Raw genomic sequence first — 14,222 nt, 5'->3', positions numbered from 1 at the left:
AAGGAACATGTATTTTGTGTTTTTTTTCCTAAAAGAACCCTCCGTTCTCCTCATTTTGTGTTGATTTTGCTAAAACATTCCTCTGTTCTCTACCTGTTTAAGTATTTCTAATGTTTTTTCACTACTTTTACAAAATTCTACTTACATTGTATTCAGAAACCACTCCTTTATACACTTCAAGGAACTCTTCTGCATTAGCTTTGTCTAAATTGAACTGTGGGAAGAGGAGAAAAAATGTTAACCATGCAGTTGGTTTTGTAGCTATCTGAAAAACACTACTTCCTACAGTGCAGAGCCCCAACAAACTTGTATTGAACAAAATAGATCATAGAAAGTGATCCTTCTTCCAGACAATAGTGGACTCTGGAACAAATGACAGAATCAGCATTCAGTGTGTGGACCAATGAATTTATACAAGTGAGAGCTGCATTTGCATCTGGCTGGGGTCAAAATCAATTCAGATGAAATGATTAACATGAAGGCTCGAGTAATTTCCTGGACTTTTGATCATCTAAAAAGGTCAGAGGTTTTTCCATTTTTTTTTTTTAAATCCTGCCTGGCATGTGTTTTTAAATCCAATTTTCCATCTCTCCCAGCATATTTCATGGCTGTTGGACATGCTAGGAGCGCTTATATTGTGGCACAGTGGTTGGAAGAGGCTGTAATGATCTCCTACAATGCCTTCCATCAGGCAGAAGGTATAGAGGCCTGAACAACCACGCAAGCAAGTTCAGGAATAGCTTCTATCTGGCCGTTGTCAGACTGTAGTCTCAAATAATGTAACCTGCAAGCATCGAAGTCTTTTTGATCAGTACATCCTTTGCTTGCTGTGATCTACCTGTACTGTTTGTAAATAAAGCTTTTCAGTCTATTTCAGAGCACGTAACAATAAAATCAGAAATCAATATTTCTTTTCCTGTCCTCCTTTGTTGAAGTGTCCATGCATAAGTTTATACCAAGTGTATAAATTATGTGCTCAGATTTCTGAATGTGACTTGAATCCATGATCTTCCAACTCAGTGGAAAGGGTATGACTACTACTACGAGAAACTAGAAACTTAAAAAAAATTAGCAGTTCATGAATGTGCTTTTGCTACCCTCAGTCATGCCAGTTAAGAGTCAACCACATATGTCTGAAGTGACGCATCAGCCAGGCCAGATAAGGATAGCAGTTTCCTTCCCCAAAGGATATTAGTGAACCAGATGGGGTTTTCCTGATAATCAACAATAGATTCAGGGTCATCATTAGATTCTTATCTCCAGATTTTTGTTGAATTCAAATTCCACCATTTGCTTTGGCACGATTCAAACCCTGGTCCCGGAATATTTCTAGGTCTCTGGATTAACAGGTCCAGCAACAATACCATTAGGCCATTGCTTCCCCTAGGCCTTACTAAATTTGTAGCTCAAAACATCTTGTGGTTTCTGGAATTTTCTCAATCACGTGTTTTCTGTTATTCCATTTGCATCACACTTAACTATGCTATATGCAAGTACTCCTGATACACTAATCCAGACTGCAGTAAATGCATATTTATGAAATGTCATTAACATCCCAACATCCTTCACACCAGTATTAACAAACAGTTTGACAATCTACCACAAAGCAATATTGAGACAGGTGGTGGAAGATCGAGGTTTTAGGGAACCATCTTCAAAAAAAAAGGAAAGACAGGTAAAGAAATTGTGGAAAAGAATTCTAAAAGTTTGAAATAGGTAGATGGTACAGCTGATTGAAATTGGGTTTGAGCAAGACACCAGAAGTGGATGATTGCAAAGATCTCCAATTTACATAAGACATAGAACAGCACAGCACAGTACAGACCCTTTGGTCCATGGTGTTGTGCCAAAATTTTTACCCTAATCCTAAGGTCTACCATTCCATATGCCTATCCAATAGCCGCTTAAATGACCCTAATGAGGCTGACTCCTCTACCCTCTCCAGCAATGCAATCCACGCCCCTACCACTCTGAGTTAACAGCCTACCTCTGATATCTCCCCTATATCTATCTCCACTCATTTTAAAACTATGCCCCCTCACAATATGTCGGGGGGGGGGGGGGGGGGGGGGGGGGAAGCTAGAAGGCCGAGACCCCAAAGCAATTTGAAAATAAGGATCAAAATTTTAAAATCAAGACATTGAGAGACTGGGATTCAACGTATGTCAGCAAGGATAGGTGTAATAGGCAAATGAGACTGTGTGAATTAGGACACATCCAAGGTTTTGGAAAGTTTACATTTATGAAGGGTCGAAAACAGAAGATCAGTAAGAGAGTATTCTATTAGTCTGTAGGCAAAAATATATGCGTGGGTTTCAGCAGAAGAGCCAAGGCAGGTCAAAGACAGATGACAGTACAAAAGGTAGAAACAGTTGATCTTAACAATGGAGCAGATATGTGGGTGCAAGTTCTTCTTAGGACCAAATAAGACTTCAAAGCTGTGAATTATATCCTTCACTTTCAAACAACAGCTGGGGGAGGGATGGGATCAGTGGATAGGGAATGGAGTTTGTTACAGAAAATGAAAGTAGCTTCAATTTGGCAAATGTTTCATTGGAGGAATCTTTTTAAACAATGGATGTTGGGCAAACAGCACAACAAACCACAATCATTACAGGCAGCAAAAGAGCTGGTGATGAGTTGGGCATCAATGTACAAATGGAAATTATTTCTGAATGACAATACTGAGGGGCCGCTTGTAGATGAGAAACTGGATGACAGTGGGGTTCCCTTCAAAAGGACAGTTTCCTTCAAATACAAGGTGCTTTTGTGTACCAGGACTCTGTCAGTCACAACCTTATCAATATGTGTGTGATCACAAAAACAGATCAGCCTTGATTCAAAAAAGGTGGCTGCAACAATACTTCTATCACATGGTATTCAAATATAGTTACAGGCTAAGGATATGGACTAGGCCATTTAGGACTGAGGTGTGGAGAACCTTTTTCACAAAATCTGGGGCATCTTCCTGTGACAGAAAGCAGCTAAGTCAAAAGCACAGAATTTTTTTTTAAAAACAAGGAGTTCGATATAGTCATAGAATCACAGCATGGAAACAGACCTTGTGGTCCAATTCATCCATGCCAACCAGATATCCTAAATTACTCTAGTTCCATTTGCTAGCATTTGGCCCATATCCCTGTAAACCCTTCCATTCATATATCCATCCACATGCCTTTAAATGTTGTAATTGTACCAGCCGCCATCACTTCCTCCATACATACATCATGCTCCGCGTGAAAAAATTGCCGATTAGGTCCCTTTTAAATTGTTCCCTTCTCAACTTAAACCTATGTCCTCTAGTTTTGGACTCCCTCACCTGGGGTAAAAGACTTTGCTATTCATCTATCCATGCCTCTCATGCTTTATAAACTTCTATCAGGTCACCCCCAGTCTCTGCATTCCAGGAAGCATAGCCCCAGTCTGTTCAGCCTCCCGTTTTCGCTCAAACCCTCCTACCCTGGCAACTTCCTTGTGAAATGTTTTCTGAACCCTTTCAAGTTTCACAACATCCTTCCAATAGCAGGGAGACCAGAATTGCACCCTACTCAAAAAAAGTGGCCTAACCAGTGTCCTGGACAGCCACAACACGACCTCCTAACTCCTCGGCTCAATGGACCGACTAATAAAGGCAAGCATACTAACTACTTTCATCACTATACTGTCAACCTGGGAATCCACTTTCAAGGAACTATGAACCTGTCTCCCAAGATGTCTTTGTTCAGCAGGATCATGCCATTAAATGCATAAGTCCTGTCCTGATTTGCCTTTCCAAAATACAGCACCTCACATTTTCCAGGCTAAAGGGTTCAAAAGGTAGGAGGAGAAAATGGAAGAGGGTAGAGTTGGATGCTCAGCTGTGATTATACAAAATGGTGCTCAAAGGGCAAAGTAGGCTCAAAGGGCAAATGACCTGCTCCTGATCCTGCTTCTGCTTCTATCTTCTATATTGCTACCATTCCATTTCCAAAAAAAACCTCAAATGATGATAGCATGGGGATATGGGCTAGCACCTTCTGCCTCAACAGCCATTCACAACCTACTGCATCAGAACAGACGAAGAAGTATGCCAAGGAGCTTGGAGGATCATCAAATCACAATTGAGTTTTTAAAGCAACAGTTCAGGTGCCACTTTAGGTCCAAAGGCTCACGGCATTAACTTCCAGAAATTTGTCCCAACTAAGGGTAGCTTGTAAAGTTTTGCAAAACTACTTTTACAAAGTTTTTGTACAAAAAGGATTAATTATCTTACCAGTTGAAATGCTGTAAATTTAAACCCTCGTTCTTCAATGGTATCTAAAATCTTTCCAGCCAGACCTAGAAAAATTGCAAAATTATAAATGACAAAAATTTTCAGAATATTCAAACAGTAATATTACTAATTTAGTTTTGTATAAAAACATAAAGGAGCACATTTGAAACTTACTTAATCAGAAAATTATTTAACAGCCAAACACAATAACATCCTTTGTACTAAATGTGACAAATAAAAAAGGTACAAGGACTCCTCTTACTTGAATATCTCTGGTGGATTTACTTACAGTTAAAATAACCTATGTAGTACAGAGTACTCTCCAGACAACCTGTGCTTCAAGTGTTCCGCTACAGAGAACCTGTGGTCATGCGGTAATACCCAGGTGCTTTGCTCATTTGCAAATTAAACTCTTAAAATGCCAACATTCCAGTGATGCTATCACAACACTCAACCATTTTCCCTTCCACCCTATGAATCAATGTTTCATAGGGCATAATAGTCAACAGGTTTGTCAATCAATGTTCATTGTTCATACATGAGCACAAACAGAGAACTTCACAAGCTATTTTCATATTATAAAGCATCAATGTTGAGCTGAAAGCTGCTCTTTCTTAATGTCAACATACAGCAGTCCCCAGAAAATGAAGAACTGAAGAAGATACATTTCTAGGTCATGAATACTGAAGTTATAAATACAATCTTTAATACAATTGAAGGTTACCAAGATGAAGGCATTATAAAGTTGTATTTATTTTGGCAGTTCATTTTTGTCCATTCCCTTTTTCCTTTTCTCTCTCATTTTGAGATGTGTCTAGCAGGGACCCTTCACAATGATCAGCCTATTTTCATATCACTACCTATATAGAACAAGTGTGTTGACATTTTCCCTGATACTGCAATGGTGGATATTAACGACCACAGGCAAGGAACCAAATTTGAAGTCTTCCTGCCTCAGTTACGCTTTGAATGGAATAGGAACCATTTTTGATGTGCATTTTTCCTTTGATAGAACATCTGAATTTTATGAATTCTTTATGGAGTTGGTTATGTCCGAACATAGTCATTGGTCAGAAATGAAAACTATTTTCACTTTGGCTGCATTGGCTGACACCAGCACAAACACAACTGCCCCAGTCAGCAAACAAACACTGTCTTTAAAACAATATTAGGGATGCTCCACAAGGGAGCGGGTAGGTGAGAAATCATAGGATAACAAAGGTGTACGGTTGGATGAACACAGCAGGCCCAGCAGCAGAGGAACAGGAAGCCTGATATTTCGGGCCTGAGCCCTTCTTCAGAAATGGGGGCGGGGGAAGGGGTGCTGAAATAAATAGGGAGAGAGGGGGAGGCAGATAGAAGATGGATAGAGGAGAAGACAGGTGGAGTGGTGACAGACAGGTCAAAGAGGCAGGAGTGGAGCAGTAGGGAGGAGATAGGTCAGTCCAGGCAGGATGGACAGGTCAAGGGGGTGGGATGAGGTTAGTAGGCAGGAGATGGGGGTGGGGCTTGAGGTGGGAGGAGGGGAGAGGTGGGAGGAAGGACAGGTTAGGGAGGCGGGGTCGAGCTGCGTTGGTTTTGGGTTGGGGGTTGGTAGGGGAAGGGAGATTTTGAAGCTCGTGAAGTCCACATTGATACCATCAGGCTGCCGGGTTTCCAAGCGGAATATGAATTGCTGTTCCTGCAACCTTTGGATAGCATCGTTGTGGCACTGCCGGAGGCCCAGGATGGACATATCGTCTGAACAATGGGAGGCAGAGTTGAAATGGTTTGCGACTGGGAGGTGCAGTTGTTTAGTGCGAACTGAGTGGAGGTGTTCTGCAAAGCGGTCCCCAAGCCTCCGCTTGGTTTCCCCAATGTAGAGGAGGCCACAACGGGAACAGCAGATGCAGTATAGCACATTAGCTGTTGTGCAGGTGAACATCTGCTTGATGTGGAAAGTCTTCTTGGGGCCTGGGATGGGGGTAAGGGGGGAGGGGTAGCACTTCATGCGGTTGCAGGGAAGCGTTCCGGGTGTGGTGGTACTGGAGGGGAAATGTGGAGCGGACAAAGGAGTCACAGAGAGAGTGGTCCCTCCGGAAAGCAGATAAGGATGGAGAGGGAAAAATGACTTTGGTGGTGGGGTCGGATTGCAGACGGCAGAAGTGTTGGAGGATGATGTGTTGGATCCAGAGGTTGATGGGGTGGTACATGAGGACGAGGGGGATTCTGTTTTGGTTGTTGTGGGGAGGGGGCGTGAGGGATGAGTTGTGGGAAATGTGGGAGACACTGTCGAGGGTGTTCTTGACCACTGAGGAGAGGGGAGTTCTGGTCCTTGAAGAACATGGACATCTGGGATGTGCGGGAGTGGAATGCCTCATCCTAGGAGCAGATGTGGCAGAGGAGAAGGAATTGGGAATAGGGGATGGCATTTTTGCAGGAAGGTGGGTGGGAGGGGGTGTATTCTAGGTAGCTGTGGGAGTCGGTGGGCTTGAAATGGAGATTGATTTCAAGGTCATTGCCGGAGATAGAGGCAGAGGTCCAGGAAGGAGAGGGAGCTAATAGAGATGATCCAGGTGAACTTAAGGTTGGTGTGGAAGGTGTTGGGGTAGTGGATGTACTGTTCAAGCTCCTCATGGGAGCATGAGGCTGCGCCGGTACAGTCATCAATGTAACGGAGGAAGAGGTGGGGTTCAGGGCCATTGTAGGTATGGAAGAGGGATTGTTCCACATAATCTACAAAGAGGCAGGCATATCTTGGGTCTGCAGGGGTACCCATGGCCACCCTCTTTGTATGTAAGAAATGGGAGGAATTGAAAGAGAAGTTGTTGAGGGTGAGGACGAGTGTGGTTAAGCAGATGAGGGTGTCAGTGGAGGGGGACTGGTGGGGCCTGCAGGGGTCCTTTAGGCCAAGTGTATGGGGAATACAGGTGTATAGGAACTGGACATCCATGGTAAAGATGAGGTGTTGGGGACCGGAGAATTGGAAGTTCTGGATGAGGTAGAGGGTGTGGGTGGCATCATGGACGTAGGTAGGGAGTTCCTGGGGATTAAGGGGGGAGAAAATGGAGTCGAGATAGGTGGAGATAAGTTCAGTGGGGCAGGAGCAGGTGGAGACAATGGGTCGACCAGGGCAGGCAGGTTTTGTGGATTTTGGGAAGGAGATAGAAGCAAGTGGTGTGGGGTTGGTGAACGATGAGGTTGGAGGTTGCGGGTGGGAGGTCACCTGAGGTGATGAGGTTGTAGACAGTTTAGGAGATAATGGTTTGGTGCTCAGGGGTGGAGTCATTATCAAGGTGGCGGTAGGTGGTGGTGGTGTCGGAGAGTTGGAGTTTGGCCTCAGCGATGTAAAGGTCAGTGTGCCATACCACAACTGCGCCTCGCCTGTCCGCAGGTTTAAAGCAGAGGAGAGGGTGAAAGGGTTGAGTGGGTGAGAGGGGTGGAGAGGTTGAGGCGATTGACATTTCAATGACAGTCGGAGATGAAGAGGTCGAGGGAGGGTAGGAGTCCTTGGGGTGGTGTCCAGGATGAGGGGGTGTGTTGGAGACGGGAGAAGGGGTCAGTGGAGGGAGGTTAGGCTCACAGTTAAGTAAGCTTGGAGACAGAGGCGGCGGTGGAAAAACTGCTTGATGTCCAAACGTGACCCATATTCATTCATGTGTGGGTGAAGGGAGACAAAAGGTGAGCCATTTACTGAGGACTGACCATTCGTCCTCAGTAAGGGAGAGGTCTGGGGGGGATGGTGAAGACTCAGCAAGGCTGGGTGTTGCTGTCTCCTCTGGAGCTGCTGGCTGTGGAGGCAGTGGGCAGAGTGATGTCAGTGTCGGCTGTGGGCGAAGTTGCGTCAGCGTTGGGCAGAGTTGCATTGGAGGTGGGCGGAGCGCCATCTGCAGTGGTTGCAGCGGGGTAGGAGGCAGCAGTGATGGTAGGTGCGTCCTCTGCGTCTGTGGTGTTGGCCTTGGAAACGAAGGCAGTGGCATCAGCAGCAGTGTCGATGGCATTTGCTGTCCTAGAAGTGGTGTACCCAGCGGCAGAGGATGTGACATCATCCATGGTTGCTCTAACAGTGGCCACATGGCCAATGGCGGCGGCTACATTGTGGGGAAGGTCTTGGGTAGAGTTGGGGATTTGGGAGGTGGAGGAAGCCCATTTTGGGTGGTAGGCACCAGGAAGTTTACTGTACATACGGTTTTTGTGTCCAATAAAGCTGAGTAGAATTGAGTTCAGGTTGTGGATCCTATTAAGAATAAAAAACAGGAGAGGTCCTTTGCAGATCTGGGAGAGGGAGGCTGAGCTGGGGTAGGCTTGATTGTAGTGCCAGGAGATGCCAGCGCATCGCTGCAAGTGTGTGCTTCAGGAGTCGCAGGGAGAAGTGCTTCTGAGGGGTCTCAATGTTCTGAATGTAGACATTGTCACAGTTGGAGCCAAATTGGGAAGGCCTGAATGTGGACTGTAGTCCATTGGGGATGATCTGGTTCCATAGGCAGGGGCCAAGAAAGGTGATGTGGCTGTAGTACCTGGTCTGCTACAGGACGTGGTCGAGCAGTTTCAAGGCCGAAGAGATTAAGAGAGAGTTGCAGTGAGAGAGAGATCTACCGAGGTTTTTCCGGAGGGAGGAAATCATGTTTGTTGTTTGGTGCTACAATAAGTCATGCAATTAAAATCAACCTGCAGAATCTTTAAAGTTTTAAGGCAGAGGTAGGTTGATGAAAGAGCACTAAAAGGTTATTGGGGAAATGCAGGAATGTACAGTTGAGGTTAACAGCACATCAGATATAATCTAATTGAATGGCAGAGCAGGGTTAAGGGTCCATGCGATTTACTCTTGCTCCTAACTTGTACGTTCATAAAAACACATCTATCTATAGCTAGTGACTGTCTTATGAGGCCCTTGAGTGGGCACTGAGTTCTTATTTAAGGGTCGCAATCAGCAATCAGACGGGAAGGCCATCCATGAACCCATGCTAGGGACTTGATCAGAGTGGTGGTGGGAAGATGGCGGAGTCTCCACTCGTCTGATTAAACGTCTCCCCACAAGATGGTGCCGAGCTACCTACTACATAAATCTCAAAACCACATACCTGGATAAACAGATTTAATTTATTGTGGGTTTACAATTTAATGAAGCACTTCAATTCTTTAGTTACTAAGCCAGTTTCTAAACTATGCTAAAATCTTCCAAGTGCAAATCTGAATAGTTTGTTTTAAGCACAGGCACAGCTTTGAGGGCTGCCATTCAGCTCAATGCCAGATTTGAAGTGTATACAACCAAATTAATATACATTCCAATACTAGACATGTACTGTCTATTAGAATCCAAAAAATTGACTTTCCAACAGGTTTTGTAACCATAGTACACTTGCAACACAGGGATAATTCCACATAATCAAAGCCTTACAACCTTTAATCAAAACAGAAAATGCTAGAAATATACAGTACATTAAGACAGAAAAACAATTTGATGAGTTTGTATAAAGACCCAAAATCTCAAACTACTGGGAAGAAAATTCAGGACAATTTCCACACCCTTGGATAATGGAGCTTTGAATGAATGGCGTTTTCAGTATATATTTTAAACCCCTTTTTTGTTCTAGATTTTTGAGCTGTTATTGCCTTAGGTCAGTCCAAGCTCTTTTTCCTTGCTTTGTTGCTGAAGTATTTACAAATATGTCCAATAAATCAAAAAATGCCTTATATGTCAATTAATTTGAAGCAGCTAGAATTATTTTCATATCTCCACAGTGAAGAAACAGCGCATCAGATCTTGTTCGAGTTTTCAGTTATTACACAAATTTATGAAACCATGAACAAATGTTCAATTTAACAAAAGGCCAAGAACATTTTTCTGTTTTCTCCTTTAAACCTTGGAACTGTTGCCAAGGTTAGTTATGAATGCATAACTTATACATTGTCTGTACAAATTTGAAAATCATGCATTAGAAGTGTTAATATACATTGTCAGAAAACAGAACAATGAGCACCATTTTTTTTTTAAAGAGTTTGCTGAATAATAACACAGCCAATGAAAGAGGCTCAAAACAAGTAAAATGCATCATAGAGAGTACAGTTACAGAATTTTACTGTTCTACTGTGCATAGTGTCTCATACTAATAGCAGTTTGCTTTTTGTACTCCACTTCAGCTGAATGGACACGGAGTCTCACTTTATTGTTTGACTACAATGGCAAAAAGCAAGTTTGATTTATCTCAAATTCTCTGAACTTTTGGTATCAAAGCCAAAAATATTAATTTAAAGTAACAACTCGATCTAGAATAAAGTGAAAGCGAAGTGACTATGGTGCGAAAGTTAACTGATCAGTCTCACATAATCTCATCAAATCGCTCAGTTACATAAAACACATTTTTGTATCTCAAACATTGGTAGATTCTAAAAACCCGGAAGAACTGGGAATGCTGGAAATAAGAAACAAAAACAGAAATTGCTGGAAAAGCTCAGCAGGTCTGGCAGCTTCTGTGCAGAGAAATCAGAGTTAACATTTCAGGTCCAATGATCCTTCCTAGTTTTTAGTTGCTTTCTCATTTATTAACTTTGTTCATAGATTTATATTCATTTTCTGTGTGAATGCATATATTCCAAAATTATGAGTTTACAATACCGTTAAAGGAAGTGTTCTGAGAAGCTGACCATCTGTATGAAAAAAGATATTGAACTTGATGTACCCATACTAAGCACTGAATAAGTAATTAAAATCTACATTTCTTTTAATGCTCATCATTATCGATTTTAAAAAGGTGTCTGAGTCGAGACAAAGTCAGGAACTGGTTAGCGAAGATACAGGAGAAGCATAGTAAAGAAGGGAGCATGTCAAGGACATTTTTGAACAGATGAGAAATGCCAGCCCAGAGACTCTGAGGTGCAAGAAGAGGGTATCAATCAGGAGAAACAGGGTAACAGAAGGAATCATAATTTATTCTACTCTGTAAATGCCACTTCATCTCAAAAATCTGCTCCTACCACTCTAATTTCCTAGAAATTCAATTTTTTACAAATTACATTTAAATCTTTTTGCGGACTTGCTTCTTTCTATTTCTGCAATATTTATCAGTTTTACAACTTCTGTCCCCATTTGTCCCAGCACCATTTCATTCTCAGTACTTCAGATTCCAGTCTCTCTCACACTCTTCCACTTGCTTCATTTCAATACTGTTTATATACCTTCAACCAACTAAGTACCACAATCTGGAATTTCCTACATCCCAGTCTACTCCTCATTCCCCAGTTCATTCACCAAGCATTTGGTCATCCTTCTGAAATGTCACTTTTTTTTTGTCTGGGAAGCACAAGGGATATTTTTCTAACACTGACGTTCTAATAATTGCAAGTTATTAATGCTATATGTCAGGTTGCAACGCATGTCAGGACTGGGCTCCAGACTTGGGCAAATAGTTTCATTGATATTTGACATCTTAAAAAGGTACTAATCTAATTGTTTATGAATTATGTAGCTTGGTAATGTTGGGAGACTAGTTGAAAGCCTAGGAGAAATGAAAAGAGTGCAAGAGTATTGGTAAGTGTGTTGGAATGTAGAATTTTAAAGATAGAGTCCAGATTAGGAGTGAAAATGTTACATATGAAGTATTTTGAGTCAGAAATTCATGAGATATTGGGGTTTGGTAGTAGGAGAGGATGGTCTGATAGTACGGAAAAACTAAAACGGAGGACAATTGTGAGCAAAGGAGGGGTACTGCTGTGCAGGGGACTAATCAGTCAGTTATGTTTTGGTGCAATGGGATATGGGTGGTTAGTGGCAGCAGACAGTGCAACAATCAAGTGAACTGAAGAAGGGAGCCCTAATTAGATGATGCTCAGTTCATAACTCAAGGATAACACAGATCATTTTAAAAAGGGGTGTTATATCATTTGTGTCTTCATATCCAATATATTGGCTTTACAACGAATGTGAAATTTCCCTTTGTGATGCTGTCTTGACATTAACTAAACTAAGACCAATAAAGCCAAAAAAGAAAACCTGGTTGATAATATTCACTTTTTCTTACAACTGTCTTCAAATAAAAATAGTTAAATAAGCTTTGGAGGAAGTGGAATCCTGAAAATCAGCAAAGATAGATTTCAAGACAATGCTCTCTCAATACTGTACCAAGATAGCAGCTTAGATTGCGTGCTTAACTCCTGGTTTAGGTCAACAACAATTCCATCAACAAAGGGAGGTAACCACAGAAACCTGTACGTGAAAAATAAAACTGAAACAGATATACTGAAAACAATCCTCACCAAATATCAATAATAAAAGGATCAGAACAGATGTCCCTGAATTGATTTTTAAATATGTCAACAAGAAATAAAAGCCAGAAATGCACAGTGTACACTATTCTCTCTTGCAAGTGTATGTTTATCAAGGCATGAGACACAACATGGAAAATTTGAAGTGTATACTTACTGTACATGAAATCTCAAATAAATTACTTCCAAAACAGACAGTAATCGCCCCTATTCGAATCAATTCCCACACTACACGTCGTGGGGAGACTGATAATATACGGCAAGAAAAGCAATTGTAATTGGACACTGGAACAAAAACAGGAATTGCTGGAAAAGCCCAGTTGGCCTGGTAGCATCTATGAAGAAAAATCAGAGTTAAATGTTTCAGGTCTGGTGACCTTCCTGTTCACAGTTCTGAGGAAGGGTCACCGGACCCAAAACATTAACTCTGATGTTTTCTTCACAGATGCTGCCAGACGTGTTGAGCTTTTCCAGCAACTTGTTTTTGTTCTTGATTTACAGCATTTGCAGCTCTTTCGGTTTTTATGTAATTTGACACTATCTTGGATGAAATGTCTTTTCATCATTAAAAAAAATCTAAATTTCTCTGTATTAAGATTACTATGGAAAAGAACATTTGATGACCATATTCTTTTCCACATGTCTGTCAATTTGGTCAGTTGATGAGCAAAAGGCAGCCCAACAGTAGCCCAATGTGGCGTTGTCTTCAAGGTTGACAGAAGTTACAAATCTCTGGCCTTAGCTTACTCACTCATAAAAGAGCGCTCTGCACCGTTACCAGCCCCTCACGAATTAATGCAGCCCACGTATCAGGTCATGTGATACGGAATATACACATGATAAATAGTAAATTCAAATCAAAAGCATAATTAGAATAAGGTGTAACTTGTACCGTTTCAATACATTAACATAATTTGTAGTTGCCTTTGATTTGAATCTGTTCATCTGAGTAAAGAACATAAGAAATAGGAGCCACAGTAGGCCATCTGGCCCATCGATCTTGCTCCGCCAATCAATAAGATCATGGCTGATCTTTTCGTGAACTCAGCTCCACTTATCCACTGCTCACGACAACCCTTAATTCCTTTACTGTTCAAAAATCTATCTTTTTTCTTTAAAAACATTCAAAGGGGAAGCCTCAACTGGGCAGAGAATTTCACAGATTCACAACCCTTGGGGCGAAGTGCCTCCTCAACTCAGTCCTAAATCTGCTCCTATAAGACCATAAGACATAGGAGTGGAAGTAAGGCCATTCGGCCCATTGAGTCCACTCCGCCATTTAATCATGGCTGATAGGCATTTCATCTCCACTTTCCTGCACTCTCCCCCTAGCCCTTGATTCCTTCTGAGATCAAGAATTTATCAATGTCTGTCTTGAAGACATTTAACGTCCCAGCCTCCACTGCGCTCCGTGGCAATGAATTCCACAGGCCCACTACTCTCTGGCTGAAAAAATGTCTCATATCCGTTTTAAATTTACCCCCTCTAATTCTAAGGCTGTGCCCACGGGTCCTAGTCTCCCCACCTAACAGAAACAACTTCCCAGCGTCCACCCTTTCTAAGCCATACATTATCTTGTAAGTTTCAATTAGATCTCCATTCAACCTTCCAAACTCTAAATGAATACAATCCCAGGATCCTCAGCCGTTCATCGTATGTTAAACCTACCATTCCGGGGATCATCCGTGTTAATCTCCACAGGACACGCTCCTGCACGAGTATGTCCTTC

General features: G+C 42.2%; 1 protein-coding gene across 3 annotated transcripts in view; it reads right to left on the bottom strand.

The window, feature by feature from the left end:
* nme7 (NME/NM23 family member 7) overlaps window positions 1-14,222 on the bottom strand; it is a 137,842-nt gene that overhangs the window by 53,923 nt on the left and 69,697 nt on the right. For all 3 annotated transcript variants that reach the window (XM_048540702.2, XM_048540701.2, XM_048540703.2), the window contains 2 exons: window positions 4,253-4,317; window positions 146-214 (listed from right to left, as the gene is read on the bottom strand). In XM_048540702.2, coding sequence (XP_048396659.1) covers window positions 146-214; window positions 4,253-4,317 — 134 coding nt within the window. The remainder of the gene's footprint in view (window positions 1-145; window positions 215-4,252; window positions 4,318-14,222) is intronic.

The sequence above is a fragment of the Stegostoma tigrinum genome, chromosome 12, assembly GCF_030684315.1.
Source record: "Stegostoma tigrinum isolate sSteTig4 chromosome 12, sSteTig4.hap1, whole genome shotgun sequence".
Lineage (NCBI taxonomy): Eukaryota > Metazoa > Chordata > Chondrichthyes > Orectolobiformes > Stegostomatidae > Stegostoma > Stegostoma tigrinum.
Note: the sequence above shows the minus strand (reverse complement) of the source record. Positions and strands in the feature narration are given on the sequence as shown.